Consider the following 21,281-nt stretch of genomic DNA (forward strand, 5'->3'; position numbering starts at 1 on the left):
TAATTTACAGAACATAGAAAGCAACAAATTAAAAAAAAAAGACTTGGAGGTTGCTGGTGGTGGGCAAAGAGGAAAGGCTACTTAGTAAGAGACTAAAGCAGCAGGAATTCAAAAATCTGTGGTGACAGCAGGGAGGGAAAAACCTATAAAAAGTTTGTCAACCATCTTAAAGCCATGAGGCTGGGGCCCTGTGATTTCAGACATCAGCTCTCCACTGAGAGAGCCCTAAACTTACTTTCTAGTTGAGGAATTACGTTCCCAGGTCACACCCAGCTGGATGGCTGGGTTAGATTCCTGAAGGCCGTGTTCTTTCTACTGTTCATTTTCTTCCGAGAATGAAAACAAATGACCAGCCAAAGGCTAAATCACATAAGGTATATACACACTTAACCGCCACTCAAGAAAGCAAGGAATTGTATAGTGGAATTTGGAAATACTCTTGTCCTGGTGGATACATTTTTTTTTTTTAAGTTCTAGCCTTTAATTGAATAAAACCAGTTGCCTCTTTTTGGTATTTCCTTCAATCATTCAGTCATGGCCTTTAAATACAGGGATGAATGAATGGATGGGGTAAATGAATCTGGAAAGTAAATTTCATGAGGAACCCCTCTTTACATCATGGTGTTGGATGAATGAGGCCATACTCTGATTTGGGGAACAAGGGCCAACTTGCAGCCAGTCGTGTGTTGGTTTATCACAATTGTTGCCCTGCCTAAGACACCTGGAAATACCCGCCGTGGTCTCCGTGTGGGTGTGTGCCTGCACGCATGCGTATGAACTGGTATTGGAGATTTTACGTAGGTCTTGGTTAGAAGCTGATTCTAAGGGAGCTGGGAATGGAGGCTAATAGTTTGTCAAAATTGTTTGCCCTTCAAAAGGTTAGAGAACCTCCTGAACTCAAAAAGATGATGAAATTTACACGTCAACCTTCAGTTTTATTATTAACAAGTTGTTCTTGCTCTGGATGTTGCTGGTCAGCTTCAAGGAAATCTTTCCACTAATTAACAGTGGGAATAACGATGCCAATTGACACATGTTGATAGTAACTGTAATTCCTTAATATTCATGCAGTTCCTTTCTTCTTCAAAACTTTCCCATACTTAGACCATCTTTGGAAGAAAAATAGCTGCCGTAAAGAATAAGGCCCCACGATGTTCAGTGACTTGTGAGAGGTATGAAGACTCCAGGGCTGAGTTTACTGAGTGCTGAAGCCCCAGATCCTGTTTCCTAAGTATTGATCTATCCCTTGGGTCAGATGTTCTCTTGACAATTATATGATGATTGAGAAGTCCTACACCTGCGAGCTGTTTGTCTTTGAGTCTTTTTACATGGTGAGAAGCAGCTATTTAACGATTTTGAAGGAAGAGAGAAAAGGGATAAAGGAGGGAAATGAAACTCTTCCACCGTCTGTTGCATGGCTTGCATGGGCACCCCCATGATAATCCTTGTCTTTCTAAGAAAAAAATATCTCATTTCTCTCTGCCCAACCTCAGGCTTTTTTCTCCCCTCCCTTATGTCCATGCTCTTTTCTTCTGTTTGTCATTCATTTCTCTCCTTGATTCTTCTTCTTTTTTTTTTTTCTCCTTGATTCTTCTAATTGGCTTTTAGTCTTCTCTTCAAAATAGTATCTGCGAATACCTCCTAACCTGCTCTAATTGGATTCAGATACCTGCTTGCTGTGCTCACCTGGATGGCATCTTTGACAGAGCTGGTAGCTCTTAAAGGTTCCTTTACACATTTCCTTAAGGGTCAGACTGTTTGAAACCTGAACAAACCCATTCCTGAAAACTGTTTTACTTTTTTCCCTGCATGATGAAACTTCTTTACATCCAGAATTATAAAAAGATATTGGAGAGGTGGGGCCTCTAGTGATTCATTTCCCCGACAGGGGCAAACCTAGCACAGAACTGGTTAATGCATAATTGTCATTCACATATGATTAAGTTCATTCGGTTAATTACAGCATTTCAAGACCAGTACAATAAACCTGCCTCACAATAATCACAGAATACTAAGCTATTTTGGCTTTTTATTCTGTTTATCTCAAGCATCTAACATGGCGCCTTGCCCATAGTTTTTTTTTTTTTTTAAAGATTTTAGTTATTTGACAGAGAGAGAGAGACACAGCGAGAGAGGGAACACAAGCAGGGGGAGTGGGAGAGGGAGAAGCAGGCTTCCCGTGGAGCAGGGAGCCCGATGTGGGACTCGATCCCAGGACCCTGGGATCATGACCTGAACTGAAGGCAGACGCTTAACAGCTGAGCCACCCAGGCGCCCCCCATAGTTTTTTTTTTTAATAAACATTTAAAAAATATATCATGTTTAATTTAGCTGTAGTTAGGTAAGAGAACGTAAAAAATACACATTCCCAAATGGTCCCCAGGAAAGTGTGTGTAGTGTTTGTGATAATGAGGAGGAGGAGGAGGATAAAACGAATGAAGCAAAATGTAGACGATGAGTCTGGGTAAAGGCTACATAGGAGTTCCTCACTCTTCCATCTTTTCTGATGTTTGAAATTACATCAAAATAAAAATTTACAAAAATAAGTAAAATACAAAATTAATAAAGGACAGGGCATAGGACAGGGCCGCTCTTGTGCATCTAAGTGTGGTTCTGCAAAAAACAAATTTTGAGAAATTTTCTCTCCTGATCCCAGCTGTGAATACCTCTATTCCCATTATAATTCAGTTCATTTGTAGATCTGATTTGTGTACCTATTTCACATGACCAACCTAAAGCGACAACACCTGGAAATGAAATTAATGAAATTTTTCTGTTCGATTCATTTCACGCGTGGTTTCGTGTTTGGTCTAAAAGGTGGTATTTTGGCAGATGAGAACATGTCATCAGGAAGCCGCTACATCATGACCCAAAGCATAAGGAATGTCCAGGCTCCCCTCTTTCTTTGTGTTGTCAAAGCAGATACCATACAGTGATGTAAATGCCTACAGTAAGAGAGAGAGGTGAAATCAGATTTACCATTTTTATTACTTTAACATTTTAGAAGTGCAGGAACCATGCTCAGCAGTCAGCTGCTTTCCTATGACCCAGTATGAGACAAAGATATACTTAAGAATCTAAGGGTCTACTGACACAGGGAATTTTTGGAAAAGAAAAGAAAAATCCATATTCAAATGTGTGTGTTACCAAGTAAAGAGAAAGTAGCTAGTGGTCATGTAGGGTCTCTTCCTACAAGCTGGCAAGTGGAGGTCATGCTATGTCACTTTTATTTTTTTTAATGTTTATTTTTTTGTCATCTCTGAGACCTTGCTTATGAATGGAATGTTTTGTCATTTTAAGTTATTATCTCCTGATAGAAAGCAAAAAGAGGCCTTCTCCAGAGAACAGATTCTGAATCAACAGCTCATGAGGCCATTGAATTTTTATAATCCTTTTTGCCTGGGTGCTCTCCTCGAAGCGTCTGCTTGGGCAAAGCGGCTGGTCCCCCTGCGGTCCGTCCTTTGTCATGGCTGTGGCTCAGGAGCATGACTGGTCGGCCAGAGAAAGGAGAACTGGCCCAGTCGGGTTTCACCTCTAGGAGGCAGTGAGGGGTGCGGGGTTTCAGATCACAGATAGGCCCAGTTCTAAGGCCACTGCTTGTTAACTTACTGACCTTTGGACAGTTGTCCTGTGGCAGGTCGTTCTGAGGCTCAGTTTCCCCCTCTGTGAATCGAGATACACCCTCTGTGGGCCGCTTGATATGGGGATTAAATGTCATAACACGAATCATGCCAGGCTGGGCACAGAGGAATAAGGTAGCTGTCAGAGTGCCAACAGATAAAACAAGGCAAACAAGGACTCTGTCCCTCACGTTCCTCCAGTTGGACCCTTCACGTTGTTGGTGGACACAGTCCTCTGTGTAGAGTGTGGAAAGGCTGGAATGAATACGTGGGAGTGGTAGGCTCGAGGTGTGGCCAGCACCTCTAGATGATGGGGAGAAGGGGGGGATTGTGTCATTTAGTGCTCATGATGATTTACCTTGATTAGGATAGTAATTGTACATTTTTTTTTTTTTGCAAAAGGCTAATCAAGGATTACAGCTGTAAAAGTGATTAAGATCTTTGGTAGTCTGCATCTTTGTGCTAGTTTGGAAAATCCATGGTTTGTCTTAATTTGTGGTGTTTTCTCTTGTTTTATAATATAGGACATTTCATTTTTAGGTTCTATTTAATATCTGTATTCTTTGTAAGTTTCTGCAGAGCAGGTACCATCGTGTCTCCTTCCTCAGCCAGGTTTGGCAAGGGCCAAATACACATATTTCATGATTCAGGTTAAAATTGCATTGAGGCCTGTCTCCCCGCCCCCCCCCCAACCCCCAGTGGTGGGGTTTTTGAGTTACTAATTAAATTCTTAAACTCTAGTTCTCTTCCTTTGACACGTGGGAGTTGCTTTTTCCAAAACAAAAGGGAAAGACTAGATCCAAGAAATTTTCTGACTTTCATTAACACATCCTTTTTTACTAAGGAATGTGCCTGTTTAGAGAGCCTTTCTTAAGTCAGGATGGGAATGAATTGCACCTGTGTGAGATGACGACTTGTTTAAAAGGTCATAACCTCCCAATGATAGTGGAGGAAATGAGGTCATCTTTACTTTTTGTTTAGGGTGAAGGAAAGTTAAATTTATTAGTTGGAATCATATCTACCTACCGTGTGGCATCACTCCTTCTTCCAGTAAAGATTGTAGGCATTGGGCATTTGGCCTTCCATTTGTTGACTGTTACAATTTTAATTTCTTATGTCTTTTGATTTATAAAAGGAGAACCATACGTTTTAATCAGGTTGTGATAGGTAACACTTCCTGATACTTCTAAATACTTCCAGTATTTAGAGTTGTGTTTGACATTGTGGCTGAAAAAGGACAGTCTCAGGCTGAAGAGTGTTTAGGTTTCACTGCCTTTCCTACTTGTTTCAGCAAGCGAGAGAATTTTTTAAGGCAGAACAACTTTTGGAAGTCTGATGAGTCCATCGTGTCGCGTGACTGCACTCTGGCTTTTAGCTGTGTGACCTTGGGCAAGTCACTTAACTTCCCAGAGACTTGTTTTCTTTAAATTGGGGTCAGGCTAATCATGTATATTTTCCTTTCTTTTTTTTCCGTGAAGGGAAAGGGGCAGGTATAAAAAGCTGCATTCTGAAAGCTGATTCTGAAAGTCTTGTATCTTTTTTTTCTTAGTACCTTGAACTGAGGGAGGATGTAAGAATCCGAAGACACTTAACAAGGAACTTCAGTGCCGATAACAAAGTTCCTGGGCTCTAGGGCAGGGACTCCACGTTGCGTTGACCCCTTTTACAGTCCTTCCGTCCGAGGAAGACTGTTCATCCAGAACTGGATGTACTTTGCCCAGTAGCTGGCTGCTAGCATGTCACACACATAGTGGGTACTGTGTAACTTTTCAGTGAATGCCCGCTAGTAATGCAGTTCCACACTAATAGTCACCTAGCTGGGTTCTGCTTTCACCTCGTGCTCGGATTCAGTTGCTTTCTGTTGAAGGAACTCCTTAATGAACTGTCTGGCCGACTGTAGCCCATTGATGGTGAAGGCTTTGGATTGAATGTGCTATATAAGGATTTAACTGCTCTTTCCACTCAGTGAGTAAACGCAGTTTGCTGTCTCCTAGAACTTGATTAGAACCCCGAAACCCAAGCGGTTTGGCCCCGTGGCCCCAGTCGGCACACACAGCGGCGCCTCTTGGGAGAACAGACTAGAAACCCGGCCAGCGGGGTGGGGTTTCTGGAGCGGGCGAGGCAGGAGGAGGTGCAGGCCCTCACACTTCTCTCTTCGACTCCTGGGACTTCACGAGGATTTCATCTGTGGGGAAGTTAGGAAGTCAACGGAGCCGTTTTCTTGAGAACCTTTCTAATGAATGGTGCATTAGAGGCACTCTTTAAAGGCAACTGGACCAAGCTAGTTTGGGGAGCATTTTCTGAAATGCTGAGTCGTGAAGGGGGCTGTTTCCAAATTGTGGGGCCCTAGAGTTAAGTGTCAGCGGGCCTGGGGGTTGGTTGGGGGTGGTGACACCAGTAATTTGGTTACTATCTCTAGGCCCAGCTGTGTGTAAACAACATTCAATAAAAGTTCTTGGAGCGTAAGAATAGTGCCTTGGGGTTTTAATTTCTTTGTGTTTTTTTTCCCTATATTGTCCACAGCAGCCATTGTTTGATGTCCTGTGACTGAGAAACCGGCCTTTTCACTTTCTTACTATGCCTTTGGAGATGGAGCCCAAAATGAGCAAACTCGCCTTTGGGTGCCAGAGGAGCTCCACGTCAGATGATGACTCAGGCTGCGCGTTGGAAGAGTATGCCTGGGTGCCCCCAGGCCTCAGACCCGAGCAGGTGGGAACCTCATCGCCCTGTGTGTGTGCTGTTTTTCCAGGGGATTTAAGATTTCTTAAGAATTGCTAAAAATAGGGGCTCCTGGGTGGCTCAATTGTTAAGGGTCTGCCTTCGGCTCAGGTCATGATCCCGGGGTCCTGGGATCGAGCCCCGCATCAGGCTCCCTGCTCAGCGGGAAGCCTGCTTCTCCCTCTCCCACTCCCCCTGCTTGTGTTCCCTCTCTCACTGTGTCTCTGTCAAATAAGTAAATCTTTAAAAAAAAAAAAGAATTGCTAAAAATAAATAAATAAATAAAAATTTATAGACCATTTCCACCACACTGACATGCTACCTTCCTCGGTCCTTACTCTTTGGATAGTGTAAATTTTTGCCTTTTAAGGTCATCCTTAATTTCTCCATGAAAGTTTTCAGTCCTTTTGTACTCCTGGATCCAGAAGTCCTACAGTGATGCTATTTTTGCTCTCATGAATGACATCCAGAGCACTGTTCATGCATTTGTTATGTGGATATCTGACAAGTCTCTTTGGAGAGTGAGAGGAATTTAACCTTTGAAAAAACAGTAACAACAAAAAGGTAATAAAAGGAAAGAGGAATGTTTCCATGCCAGTTCTCAGCAACGCTTTTGCTTTGGAGAAGAAGAAATACAGAGCTGTAAGAAACCATCTGAAGTGTTACTGCTTAGTCATTTGACCTTTGATAACCTTACACATAAAAGAACCTGTCCCCACAGTGCGGACTGGGGGGGAGGAGGAAGCTGATTTTGTGCTTTGTCTCTATTGTTATTTTAAGTATATGCATATTTTTATTTTCCCAATATCCTTATAATGAGCTTACTAAACATTGCTGGTGACAGACATTCATGTCAGGGTGAAGCCATAGTTCGAAGTAACAGGTGCCAGTCGGGTATGCCGTTGCTTCTGAGTGATGGTGGGGAGCTCTTCGGAGAACAGGGGCTCCCCAGTCACACACGGCCTGCCCCGCGCACACGTGGCTGTTCCTCAGTAAGTAAGCACTTCGAGCTGGAAGGGCTTCTGTGGCCGATACAACGGGGAGAGAGGGCCGCAGCCTGGAACCCAGGTTAGGAAAGCAGTATTTTGACAAGTTGCCCTCTAGGAGAAAACCCCTTCTTTCAGGTTTTGGGTGAAACTCCGCTACTGAAGCAGGCAGGGCCCTGATTCCCCCATCTCCTCTCCCGGGGAGTCGCTTTCGTTCTCTCTCGGCGCTGCAGCGTAGTCAGCAGGACTCACCAAGGGCTGTCCTTTCAATACAACAGAAGAAACCCCAAACAAAAATCAAGTCCTCTTAGAGTGACCAAGTACGGCTCCGTGTGGCTCCCTCCAGTTTCATTGGGGAAATGGACTCCAGGTACTTAGAAAATAACACCCACGGAAGCAAAGAAAGCTGATGCTTGAGAGACCCCGATAAGGGAGCGTTGACAGAGCTTAACAAACCAGCTCTTGTGTTTGTAACGTGTGACCTCCAGCGGACAGAGGCAGCGTGTTTGCGGAGTGGCGGGGTTCGGGGTGCCGTCCCACAGCTTGTGTGGTCATCGGCGGCGCCCTCTGGCACTCCTCCTTGGCTGACCCTAGGGAGAGCGGCTGAGGAAGAGTAGCACTAAAGGTGCACCTTTTATGGTACATAATTTATGATGCTCCTAATTGTTGCTACAAATTACATTCCCGAAGAGCAGTTTAGCAGCCAGCTGCTCGCTGTCCGAAGGCTTGCAGTTCTGCTGCCTTGGCTCAGCGGGTCTTCTCATCAGCCGCAGGAGGCCAAGCCCTGTACCTAAAGGGAAAGGTAACTTTTTAGAAAGATGGAATATAAGTGAAGACGTTCACTTCCTGTATGCTGATGTCCTCCTTTCCATCTCATATTCAGATCCAGCTCTATTTCGCTTGCTTACCAGAGGAAAAGGTTCCTTATGTTAACAGCCCTGGAGAGAAACATCGAATTAAACAGCTTTTGTACCAGTTGCCACCACATGATAATGAGGTAAAATAACAGGAAGAAGGCTAATTAAAAAAAAGAAAATACACCCTAAACATTGAGATGCCTCTTGTAAACCTGACTTCTTCATTGGCTAGGGCTCTTTGGCCTTTCTTCAGTTAAAATTTGGCTTGAGGCTACAGCTTTCCATTCTTTAAGAGAGCAAAGGGGGTCCGTGCAATAAACTTAACAACAAGTTGGTTTTTATAGTGTTTGCCGCCACCCACCACTTATCAGGAGCCTACCAACTCTTGAGATTTCCCTGCGCCTTCACCCAGAGTCCTTGCTTTCTGATAGTTCAGGCCTGCAGTCAGGTGCCTGTAGAATGTAGAGTGAGTGTGCCAAGTAACAAGTTTCAACCTTCTGTAGGAAGGTTAATGTCTTTCTTTTTTTTTAGCGTCTCTCAAAAAAGTTTAAACATGCCCTATTTTTTTAAAAAGAGTTCTTTCAAATTGCATTTCCCTTTTGCTAGAGAGGCTGCAAGGTTGGGTGTCATTTGAAAGGTGTATAGTGCCATTTGTAAATTGGGGATTCCCGGGACAGGGCAGTTCAACTTGCTCTTTCCTGAAACTCGAACTCTGGAAATGAAGAAGTGGTGAGGGAGACGGTGCGCTCCAGTGTGGTGCGTCTGTTTGCCTGTCTCTGAAGGTGCGGTACTGCCAGTCTCTGAGTGAAGAGGAGAAGAAAGAACTGCAGGTGTTCAGTGCCCAGCGGAAGAAAGAAGCCCTTGGAAGAGGAGCAATCAAGCTTTTGTCCCGAGCAGTGATGCATGCCGTGTGCGAGCAGGTAGCCCTTCCCGGGCTGAGTAGCTCGTGGTAGTGATGGGGACGGAGTGAGCTTGGGGGTAGGTGACAGGCTAGCACAGGCATGGGCCCCAAAAACCTCCCCCAAATAAAAGGCAGCCTAGCTTTTTAGTAAGGGGGTATTCACGTTTATGTGTCTATATGACGGGGGGCGTCCGGCTGCCCTTAGGTAAACGTCGGGTGCAATGCTGCCTTTTCTAGGATCTTGGCGTGGAGGGAGGTGCAGGGGTACACCTAGTGTTCAAAACTGCAGAAACAGAACGAAGACATTCCGATCTGTACTGGCTCAGAGCAGGAAATGTATCCAATAGGAGGCTGGCTCAGGAAAAGGACTCTTCAGGGGAGTTGGGTGAAACCATTCTTCGAAACAGTCTAGCAGCGTGGCAGTGTATCTGAGGCATGTTCATTCCGGTTAAGAATCAGAAATATTCCAGCATTAAAGAGCTATTTAATCACTAACAGGAGGGGGCAAAAATAAAAGCTTTCTTGACAAAATGGGATTTGGTATAAAGTGGGAAAGGCTGAGAATCCAGTCGTCAAAGCAGGATCATCCCAATTTCAAATCCTTTTGTTTTTAGTGTGGATTGAAGATAAATGGAGGTGAAATTGCAGTGTTTGCCTCCCGCGCGGGCCCTGGAGTGTGTTGGCACCCTTCCTGTTTTGTCTGCTTCACCTGTAACGAGCTGCTGGTCGACCTCATCTATTTTTACCAGGATGGAAAAATTCACTGTGGCAGGCACCACGCTGAACTGCTCAAACCACGGTGTTCAGCATGTGATGAGGTAAAAAAATTTATCCCTTAACACTGGGAAAAATAAGCTTCTAGTCAGCCAATATTCCACTGTTCACATCTAAGCAAAATAAAGTATCTACTGCTTTTTCTGTTTAAGATAACCCTATATATTCATATAGCGGAATAATATGTAGCTAATAAAGAGAAGGCAGCTGGTGTCTTTGTGCATTGATAAGTAGGATGTCCTTGATGGATTTTGAGAAGGGAAAAAACAAGTTGCAAGTCGAGTATGTGGTAGATAATCTTTTTGTTACATAAAGGGAGAATAAGTCAAGGTTCTATACATATCTGTGTACAAACAGAAATAGTATGGAAAGACATACACTGAGTTAACAGTGGTTACCCTTGGGGCATGTGGGGAAGGGGTGGTGGTGTGAAAGGAATTTTTTTTTAAGCCTTTTATTTTAAAGTAATTTTAGATTTAGGAAGAGTTGGAGAGATGACCAAGTTCTGTAGACCCTCCCTTCAGCTTCCCCTCTGTTAACATCTTACATAGCGATGGTGCATGCATCAAAACTAAGAAATTAACATTGGTCTAATACTATTAACTAAATTACAGACTTTATTTAGATTTCCAGTTTTTCTGCTACTGTCTCTTTTCTAGTCCAAGATCCAATCCAGGGTACCTCATTGCATTTATTCTTTATATCCCCTCAGTCTCCTTTAATCAGTGACAGTAAGCTTTCAGTGTTTACCTGTATACATTTATTTTTTTAAGTTTTTTTTTTTTTTCAGTAATGTGCTATTTGAAAATTTTTTGAGGGGCTCCTGGGTGGCTCAGTTAAGCATCTGACTCTTGGTTTCAGCTCAGGTCATGATGGTCAGGGTCATGAGATCGATCCCTGCATCGGGCTCCCTGTGGAGCCTGCTTAAGGCTCTCTCGGGACGCTTGTGTGGCTCAGTCGTTAAGTGTCTGCCTTCGGCTTGGGTCATGATCCCAGGGTCCTGGGATTGAGTCCCACATGGGGCTCCTTGCTCAGCGGGGAGCCTGCCACTCCCCCTGCTTGTGCTCTCCCTCTTTCTGACATAATAAATAAATAAAATAAAAACTCTCTCCCTCTCCCTCTGTCTCCCCCCCCCATGCTTGTGTTCTCTCTCTCTCTCTCAAATCTTAAATTTTTTTTGAAGCCAAAATTATAAAAAATAGTCTTTAATCTGGAGATGTCCACCGGGTCAAATGAAGCATTATCTACAAGTGCTGTTCACACAGTGCAGCATCTGGATAGCTGTAACTGGTGATTCTGCAGACTTTTTAAATGAGTTTTCTCTTAAAACACAGACTACTAAATTATTTCAATGTTAATGTATTCTTTGCCAGATTATGCCAACGAAGTGTGGTTGGGGAGCAAAAATACGACCAAATGAATTCTCTCCAGTGTAGAAATCTGTGTGTGTTTGTTTTTTTAAAGTTTAAGCAGGCACTAAGTTTCTCTTTTTCAACATTTTCAATTTCTGCTCTTGCTTTGTATCTAAATCGAGTTAGATTTAAGCTTGAGGCTGTAAGAAACAAGGTTAGCTAAGTGGCTTTTTGAAGAGCCATGGTCTGTCAGTTGCCCAGAAAACCTGCAGTTACTTGGCTTTTAGAATAGCTAGCTAAGATCTTCTTTCATCCTGTTTCTTTTTAAAGATCATTTTTGCTGATGAGTGCACAGAGGCCGAGGGTCGCCACTGGCACATGAAGCATTTCTGCTGCCTTGAGTGTGAGACGGCCCTGGGAGGACAGAGGTACATCATGAAGGATGGCCGCCCGTTCTGCTGCGGCTGTTTTGAGTCTCTGTACGCGGAGTACTGTGAAGCCTGTGGGGAGCATATCGGTGAGTCTATGGCCAGCCTGTCTGCTCTGTCACATGCCCAACAGTCTGTCTACGAACGGCTAGTCTTTTTTTTTTTTCCCTGTAACTTAACATACAGTGAAATGTACAGATCTTAAATGTTTTTCTGTGTTGTGCTTTGACAGATGAATAGTCAGTTCTCATTATTTGTAATAGTTGTGTTCTATAAGGTTGCCTGAATTATTGAGTATGGAACCACTGCTCCTGGGGGAAATACAGGGTTGGGTTCCTCCAAGCCTCTGGTCACATTTTCATCAGCTGATCAACCCATAATCTTGTTTCCTGTATGTTTTTGTTTGAAGGCATGTTATTTAACATATACTGAATCATTAATACTGAACTAGCCAACAGCACTATAGCCCATGCCTGAATGAAGCTTCTCTAGGACACATATATTCTCTGGAAGGCACAGCCCAGCCTTCTTGGGCTTAGGAATACTATACAGCACTTCAGCACTATACTTTGGAACCATTTTAAACAGCAGAATTAACAAAAAGCACAAAAATGAAGAAAACATGATAGTAGAAAATAGAAGAAAGAGAAAACAGACCCAGGCTATGTCAGTTGTTTAAAGAGCTGAGACAAAAGACATTGCTTTGTTTGAGCTAAGCTTCTTGAGAGCGTGCAGATCAGCTGGCTCAAATTTTTTGTCATTCTGCACGTGCCTGAAAATTCCTTGGAAGCTCTGCAAGTGTTGATTTCGGGGTTACAAATAAATTTTGGCAAATAGGCAAATTCAAAAATATGGAATTTGCAAATAATGGGAATTAACTGTACCTGTGTGACCCACAACCCTTTCAGGATACAGAACATTTCCATCACCCTCAGAGTTCCCTCATACAAATAGTCTCGTCCATTTTTTCTTCCTTTATTTCAAGACCGAACTGTAACCTCCTCCTCTGTCCTTTTCCAAAACAGGGGTTGACCACGCCCAGATGACGTACGATGGGCAGCACTGGCATGCCACAGAAGCCTGCTTTTCTTGTGCCCAGTGTAAAGCTTCTTTGTTGGGCTGTCCTTTCCTTCCCAAACAAGGCCAGATTTATTGCTCAAAAACATGCAGCCTTGGGGAAGACGTCCATGCCTCTGATTCTTCTGACTCTGCGTTTCAGTCCGCCCGATCCAGAGACTCCAGAAGAAGTGTCCGGATGGGCAAAAGCAGTCGGTCAGCTGATCAGTGTAGACAGTCTCTTCTCTTGTCTCCTGCTCTGAACTACAAGTTTCCTGGCCTGTCAGGCAATGCTGATGACACCCTTTCTCGGAAGTTGGATGAGCTGAGTCTCTCTAGGCAGGGAGCAAGTTTTGTCAATGAAGAATTTTGGAAAGGCAGAGTGGAGCACGAAACCCCAGAAGAGCCTGAAGAATGGGCCGAGCATGAAGATTATATGACGCAGCTCCTCCTCAAGTTTGGTGATAAAAGCCTCTTTCAGCAGCAGCCCAATGAGATAGATATTCGAGCCAGTGAGCATTGGATATCTGATAACATGGTTAAAAATAAGACCGAGTTAAAGCAAAATAACCAGAGCCTTGCAAGTAAAAAATACCAATCTGATATGTATTGGGCACAGTCCCAAGATGGACTGGGTGATTCTGCTTATGGCAGCCACCCAGGCCCTGCAAGCAGTAGAAGGCTCCAGGAGTTAGATCTGGACCACGGGGCTGCAGGATATAACCATGATCAAACACAGTGGTATGAAGATTCCCTGGAGTGTTTGTCAGACTTGAAACCAGAGCAAAGTGTTCGAGATTCTATGGATTCTTTGGCTTTATCTAATATCACAGGTACGTAATCTAGGGATTATGGGGTATTTAGAAAAAAGAGCAACTAAAAAATTTGACAAACTAGGTTCAGCAGTAGGGGCTACATCACTTAAAACTGCAGATCAAGGGAAGGAAGGAGTTTACATTAAATGCCAAACACTAATAAACGTGTGCATACATGTGTGCATCTATATACATTTTAATATAAGCTTTTTGAGTAGGCATTATCTGCATTTGAAACAGGAGGAAATGGATTTATTTGGATAATGGAGTCTGCATCTTGTCTGAAAGATCTTGTACTCTGGATTGTGCTGTATGAATTTCAAGATACTAAAATCAGCCTGTGTACTTTATAAGCTCCTAGCATCTTTTATATTTTCCTTAATTGCCCTGTGGCAACAGATAGCTCAAAAATAGCTGAATGTTTTTTTTACCCAGATTATAAAATTTCACTGTTTCCAAAGCATATTCATATCAGCTATCTACATTTTATCCATAAAATGATCCTGAGCTGTAGAGTGTGGGTATTACTTACTGTGTTTTACAGTTATCAAGAGGCTAAGTGCCTAACCTGACATACTTTTTAAAAAATTTTTATTATGTCAATCACTATACATCATTAGTTTGTGATGTAGTGTTCCACGATTCATTGTTTGCGTATAACACCCAGTGCTCCATGCAGTACGTGCCCTCCTTATTACCCATCACCAGGCTGACCCATCCCCCCACCCTCTCCCCTCTAGAACCTTCAGTTTCTCAGAGTCCATAGTCTCTCATAGTTCGTCTCCCCCTCCAATTCCCTCCGTTCATTTTTCCCTTCCTACTTTTTTTTTTAAACATATAATGTATTATTTGTTTCAGAGGTACAGGTCTGTGATTCAACAGTCTTACACAATTCACAGTGCTCACCATAGCACATACCCTCCCCAATGTCTATCACCCAGGCACCCCTCCCTCCCACCCCCCACCACATACGTTTTTAAAGGCAAGACTGACATAATTAATAATAATAATTTAAAAAAATAAGGCAAGACTGAGCCTAGAATCCACCCCTCCTGAGTATCACATTTGCTTTGAGTCTTTGAATATAGAAATATTACTGGCCTATGGCTGGCAAAGGCTGTGGCTAGTTTTATAGTCAAGCTAACGACATTCCATCCTCTCATAAAGATTATGTTACTGTAATACAGGAAAGGCTTTAGTGGCTGCCCTGTGTCAGGAATAACCATGGCAAGGAGGAAGAAGACCGCTACCCTCCTGGTTTCTGTTGGACTTGTCAAAGATGAGGCCTACAACAAAGGGGAGTTAAGGAATGTGGGTGGGACTAAATTAAGCATATCCTGTTGGCTAGGCCCTGTGGTAGGTGTTTTAACATTTAGTGTCAAAAGCAGACATCATTTGGTATAAAGCGTTAGGGCTGAACATTCCTTGACAGTAACAGGCTGAGAAACAGGCTCCCTCTAGAAAGTAGGAAGTTATGAAGTCTCCAGCTGACAATAGTCTGCACCATGCCCTGGTCACTTGCTGTCGGCTGGGCTATATTCATTTCACTTGCCTGGGCCTTGTTAAAAAAGGAGAGCAGTATCCATTTTGAGAAGAGCTTTTTTAAAGTAAGATTAATCTGTAAGTGGCATATTTCATATAGGTGAAAGGGGAAGACTGGATGTGGTGATGATCCAGGTCCGGGCTTGGCAGACTTCTTGTAAAGGGCTAGGTGGTACTTGCTGGGCCACACAGTCTCTGTTGCAGCCCCTCAGCTCTGTCACTGCAGAAAGCAGCGGTAGACGATGTGTAAGCGAATAGGTGTGGCTGTGTTCCAGTGAGACTTTACCCATAAATAGGCTGTGGGCCGGATGTGGCCCTTGCTGGGGTGTGCTGACCGCTAATCTAGGTATAAAAGGACCATAATGGTGGGGTGGCCATGCGGAGGCAAAGGAAGGGATTGATTTGAGAGATGTTCAAGTGAAGTAGTCTGGCTTACACGTATTGAGAGGCAGAAGCTTCTACATGTCATGTTCTACATAAACTAATGAGGAGACTTTTAGGAAGAGCTTAAAATTTTTGCTGCTCATGATGTGCTATCACTAACGCCTGGCTCCAGAAGAGCTGGGCTTGTAAAGAGGCTGTGCCCCTTGTGTCGATAAAGGTCAAACCTTCTCAAGTACATATGCATGTTGGCCTTACCTAGTGGGTGTTAATCGAATATTGAAATTTGAGAGAATTTTCTTTGAAATGCTTCCTTTCAGTGGCTTGTTTGTAATGTCAGAAGATCACATCTTGGCTTGGCTTTTCTCCTAGGGGCTTCAGTGGATGGAGAAAGCAAGCCGAGACCCTCATTGTATTCCCTGCAAAACTTTGAGGAGATGGAGGGAGAGGACTGTGAGAAAATGAGCAATATGGGGACTTTGAACTCTTCCATGCTGCACAGGAGTGCAGAGTCCTTGAAGAGTCTAAGTTCAGAGTTGTGTCCAGAAAAAATCAGGCCTGAGGAGAAACCGGTGCATCTGCCCGTGCTTCGAAGATCCAAGTCTCAGTCCAGACCACAGCAGGTGAAGTTTTCGGATGATGTCATCGACAATGGAAACTATGACAACATCGAAATCCGGCAGCCTCCGATGAGTGAGAGGACTCGAAGACGGGTCTACCATTTCGAAGAGAGGGGATCCAGGTCTCATCACCATCGCCGCAGGAGAAGTAGGAAGTCCCGCTCTGACAATGCTCTGAATCTTGTTGCAGAAAGAAAATACTCTCCCAAGGATAGGCTGCGGCTTTACACCCCTGATAACTACGAGAAATTTATACAGAATAAAAGTGCCCGGGAGATCCAAGCATACATCCAGAATGCTGATCTGTACGGACGGTATGCCCATGCCACCTCCGATTACGCTCTGCAGAACCCGGGAGGGCCTAGGTTTCTGGGACTCTACGGTGAGGACGATGATTCTTGGTGTTCCTCCACCTCCTCCTCCTCTGACTCCGAAGAAGAAGGATATTTTCTTGGACAACCAATTCCTCAACCCCGGCCCCAGAGATACGCCTACTACACAGATGACCTTTCGAGCCCAACCTCACTCCCCACTCCTCAGTTTGGTCAGAGGACAACTAAATCCAAGAAGAAAAAGGGACCCAAGGGCAAAAACTGTATTATTTCTTAACCTAGTAGCTGTGGAGATCATGTTTAAACTTTGCCATTAACCATCTTGAAGCGTATCTTCTTTCTACCATAGGAAAGTTGCTAAAATAGTTTAAAGTGCTTTGCCCATGTAAATGAGACCCCTGCTGCTGTTTACAGTGTCAGATTAACATTGGGAAGGTGTGATTTCTCCAGTTTGCCCTCCTTGGATGGTGCCAGTTTGATGTGACATCTTGTGCCTGCCAGGTGCATTACAGTTCTGTGTAGCGGCTTTGGTCTCCAGTCCTCAAGAGAATCCTCAAGAAACTGTCACGAGGTGATTGGACGGGGGTGTTGATTTTAGACAATGGAGAACTTCCGCCACCTTTGTAAAGCGATAGTGTTTGTCGTTTGTCTACACCAGGTTGGCCCAGGTCCTGATCAGTCTGTCTTGTTGTGCGGCATGCACGTAGTCACACTGACCCAGCCAATTCTGTGCATCCCATCGTGCGAGACCACCTCGTCCCCTTTCAATTAGCCAGGTAAACAGTGCATTGTATTAGCTCCAGCTACAGATTGAAAAAGACACTGCTATTTATAATGTAGTATTTCATAGACTTAAGTGTATTCCTAATTTAACGGTGCAAATATTAATGTACATATGTACAGTTCAGATTTTAAAGCTGGTATTTTTATATCCCTGAATTGCAAGACGTTTGTTACACTGCAGTGCTAGATTTGTTGGGGAACCAGAAACAGCATTTATGGATGAAATGATTGCTTGTATTTTAGTCAGGGTTTATAAGCTTAGATGGTCAAATTTATATTGCCTAGTGATGGAAAGTTTAAATTTTTTGATTTTTCAATATTAAAAAGGCTCTGTATGCATGGTGGGGCTATGTAAATACTCTTTAAAACTATGGCCCTATTAATCTTACGAGTGCTATTTATGGGTCAAGCAATGTAAACTGTATAAATGTAAAAACAAACCCATACATATCCCTGGAATATATGGTAAAAACAAGTAGAAGTTGTTTGGGTGAATGTTTTTTTTCCCCTTTGGGGATGGTAGGGGTGCCTTTCCCATTTTCAACAAAGTGGTGATTATTTCCTGGGAAGAGACCAAAACTACAAGGATCTGCTGTATAGGGCAGAGGATTCTATAGATTTATTATTTGAAGAGAGGCTATTCCTTTTTATCCCCTCCCTTCCGGCTAATTTGTTGGCCTTGAACAGCAATTTTGAAAACTTTTTCTTTTAAAATCTTCAGAGGACTCTGTGCCACTACTTCGAGTTTATGAGGTTCTACTTCAAGAGCAAATTATCTTGGAGTTGAACTGATGAGCTGATATTTTGTGATGTGCCATTCTTGCACATAGGATTCAGTCCTAACTAAGGTCCTAGTGGTATTTTGGACCTTTAGGAAGTTATTTAATAAATGCTTAATAAATAACGAACTACCTTTCTGAACAGATCTTTGCAAACATATCCAGCTAACTTCCATTTTGCTCCTCTGTTCTGGCATGATTTCTTTTGCCATTCTTCTACCATTAACAGGCCATGGTTGACTCCTGCATATCCCCTACCCCTACTAATAGGTGTGAAATAGGACCTGAGACACAGAGACAAACTTGTACGTCTTTACTGGAATGGGGAAAAGCTGTTAGGCCTTGGGGGAGGGGGCTATGAATCCAGTAGATAAGCCAGTGGTCTAGCATTCCCTACACCCAGCCCTGACTAGGGCAAGGCTTTGTAGCTGTGCTCCTAGAGAAGCACACAACCGGGCTGGGGGGAGAGCGCCTTACTCAACAATATATCATCATCTCCCTCGTCTGGTTCATTTTGAAAAACATAGCAGCAGTGAAAAGGAAATGTGTGCATCTGGTAAAAAAAAAAAAACAAAAACCAGAAAAACTCAAAGACAGCGGAGTGTCTCCTTTTTACTCTTCATCCCCAGTCCCTCACGTCCCTTTCCAGAAGTAACCACTATTAGTCATTTCTAGTGTGTCCTTCAGACGTTCAAAGCATATTTATATAAATATCTCTTTTAAAATGGTAGCAAAGTATATATGCTTAGATTTGCTTTTTTCACTTCATATGTGGACATTCCACGTTAGCACAAATGGATCTACCTCATTCTTTCAGTGATGGTATAATACACCGTAACGGACTTACCCAGGCCCTTAGTGATGGACTTGAATTCCTCATAGATCCCTTATCCTGCACTGGCACATCTGCACATAAATTCTGAGCAGCATCATTCCTGGGACAGAAGTTATGTATTTAAAATTTGGATGGCTATCACCCATTTCCCTCCCAAAGTAATCTGCCTGATTAACATTTACACTAACAATGTAGGAGAGTGCTTGTTCCATCACAATCTCAACATGTTAGCAAATATCTCCCTTTTAAAGACCTTCTCAGAACCTCTGCCGCAAACACTGGTTATCCTTTTGAAAAGACTGATGTGTTTGGTGAGATGTTGCTTATAAAAGGTGAATCCTAAATAGTAAACAGTAATACACAGCCTGGAGAAATGGTGGTGGAAGCTGAAGTCACTGTCCTTGGTAGTTTTCAAGTCATTGTCAAAAGATTAGTTCCTTTTGCTTCTGGCAACAATCTCCCTATTCATTTTTTCATTTCCTTATATAAGGGTTATATAGATTATGCTAAAGGCTTAAGGAAATGCAGAAATATTTACTCATGATAACGTAACCTTTAAAGCTTCTAAGTCTTAGTAGCAAAGAAAGGACTAGCTGCAAAGAAACCGCTGCCTTGCACTTCTGTCAAGAATTAGGCGAGAACAGTAAGCATGCAGTCGCTAACAGGTATTCACAGATTCAGTTAACGAGAGTGCAAAGTATCTGGTCAGGTCCCAAGATAAATATCCAATGTTAAAACACTGTCTCTAACCTCTTACATGTGTGAGGCAGAACCCTACTTGTGTTTTTCTGCACTTCAGAGCAAACTGGAGAACATTTTGCTTACAGCCCATGAAGGGGCACTGATAAAATGTCAACGGGGACTCCTTTCAGCCCTCATTAAAAGAACATAATTCATTTTGTGTATGCATTTGCTATACTTTATGCTCTGCCTTCTAGTTCTCGAGTTAAATAAAAAGCACCAGAAGTAAAAGGAGGTATCATTTGCTGTCAAGCCCTCTTACTTTAGATCCGAATCGTGGGCTGTCTTTAGAAGGACACCCAAGTCTGCTACCTTTCCAGGTATGGCATGCGTCCCTGCTCCACTTGGTTCTTGGGTGATGGGTCCTGAAAGTATTGAGTGCCCAGAGGATTTTAGCACAGGTATTAACACAGGATGGGCATACTTTGGTTTCTTGAGCTTCTCTTTTCTAATGGGCGCTTGACTACTGTCATGGAGAGAACCAGTGTTGCTTAGACCTCCCTTCACATTTTTAGAAACCAGGAATTTAAACTTTTGCCAAATCTAGCTTTTAAATGTTACCAACTAATTCAAACTTTTCTGAAACACTTTGAACCAGTGAGCCTGCTGTCAGCAAATCTCCAATGCATGAGTTATATATTCTGGAGCCTGAAGGTGATTCCCCTATCCCTCAGAGCTAATGAGGAGAGGCACAATTACTGTTTATAGAAATACTTGTGATCTTTTCTGATGCACAAAGGAGAAAAACAGATTAAAAAAATTCTAAAAGCCTCATCAATTCAATGCTGGTAACACAATTACGATAAAAATCCTTTTAATTAGTCAAATGAGAACATTGTGTATTGCCTGGTTCCATTTGCTAGCCATTCTTTGGAGCTATCCGAAAATGGGAGGCAATGCTCCTTACAGTCACATGGGTTTTCTGTGAACACATTAGGAAGGTTCCCAGGTAAACTGGGCCAAGGAGACATGAGCAGGAACAACTGAATTTTGCACCTCTGAGCTCACATTTTGCCAAGGTCACAGAATCAAACTTCACTGGGGGAATAAAGTTTAATAGTAGCTTTCACAAAATGGGAAGGACATATGGAACAAAAAGACTGGGTAAATATAGACTTGGCCACAGGACGAGAGCTGATTGTTTTTGAACAGAACCAGCTAGTTGGTCAAGTATTCCTATCTTAGTGATCAATTTTAGCCTCAGCTTTTCTTTTTGCAAAGGAAATGGCACATTTCTTTATGCTCTGTGTGCACAAGGTGCTGTGATGCCAATTTTAAATGTGACTTGCAGCCCATTCTCTGAAAACATTTGATTCCAAACAACCGTTAAGAATCTGAAACCAGGGGCGCCTGGGTGGCTCAGTTAGTTAAGCGACTGCCTTCGGCTCAGGTCATGATCCCGGAGTCCCCGGATCGAGTCCCGCATCGGGCTCCCTGCTCGGCAGGGAGTCTGCTTCTCCCTCTGACCCTTCCCCCTCTCATGCTCTCTATCTCATTCTCTCTCAAATAAATAAATAAAATCTTTAAAAAAAAAAAAAAAAAAAACCCAGAAGACCTATTGGGGCGCCTGGGTGGCTCAGTTGGTTGAGCGACTGCCTTCAGCTCGGGTCATGATCCTGGAGTCCCTGGATCGAGTCCCGCATCGGGCTCCCTGCTCGGCAGGGAGTCTGCTTCTCCCTCTGACCCTCCCCCCATCATGTGCTCTCTCTCTCTCACTCTCTCAAATAAATGAATAAATAAAATTAAAAAAAAAAAATCTGA

At 43.2% G+C, this 21,281-nt stretch overlaps 2 protein-coding genes across 8 annotated transcripts in view; one reads left to right on the forward strand and one right to left on the reverse strand.

Annotated features, from left to right (window-relative positions):
* The window catches only part of PRICKLE1 (prickle planar cell polarity protein 1), a 108,648-nt gene extending 90,998 nt beyond the window's left edge, over window positions 1–17,650 (forward strand). For 4 of the 6 annotated variants that reach the window (XM_045873602.3, XM_045873600.3, XM_064591372.1 and 1 more), the window contains 7 exons: window positions 6,144–6,329; window positions 8,208–8,321; window positions 8,964–9,101; window positions 9,697–9,900; window positions 11,539–11,725; window positions 12,662–13,525; window positions 15,803–17,650. In XM_045873602.3, coding sequence (XP_045729558.1) covers window positions 6,198–6,329; window positions 8,208–8,321; window positions 8,964–9,101; window positions 9,697–9,900; window positions 11,539–11,725; window positions 12,662–13,525; window positions 15,803–16,659 — 2,496 coding nt within the window. In that variant the 5' untranslated portion in view covers window positions 6,144–6,197 and the 3' untranslated portion in view covers window positions 16,660–17,650. The remainder of the gene's footprint in view (window positions 1–6,143; window positions 6,330–8,207; window positions 8,322–8,963; window positions 9,102–9,696; window positions 9,901–11,538; window positions 11,726–12,661; window positions 13,526–15,802) is intronic. The other 2 variants (XM_045873605.3, XM_045873606.3) reach the window with 1 other exon arrangement.
* Window positions 6,679–21,281, reverse strand: part of PPHLN1 (periphilin 1) — a 163,813-nt gene continuing 149,210 nt past the window's right edge. The window contains exons 12-13 of one of the 2 annotated variants that reach the window (XR_010411551.1): window positions 18,792–18,879; window positions 6,679–8,114 (exon numbers count right to left, since the gene is read on the reverse strand). The gene's annotated coding sequence lies outside the window, so the exon portion shown is untranslated. Of the gene's footprint in view, window positions 8,115–13,080; window positions 13,220–18,791; window positions 18,880–21,281 lie in introns of those variants that run through there. The other variant, XR_010411552.1, reaches the window with a different exon arrangement.

The sequence above is a fragment of the Mirounga angustirostris genome, unplaced genomic scaffold, assembly GCF_029215605.1.
Source record: "Mirounga angustirostris isolate CCGP_5_RB_7025 unplaced genomic scaffold, mMirAng1.0.hap1 SCAF_5, whole genome shotgun sequence".
In the NCBI taxonomy this organism is placed as follows: Eukaryota; Metazoa; Chordata; class Mammalia; order Carnivora; family Phocidae; genus Mirounga; species Mirounga angustirostris.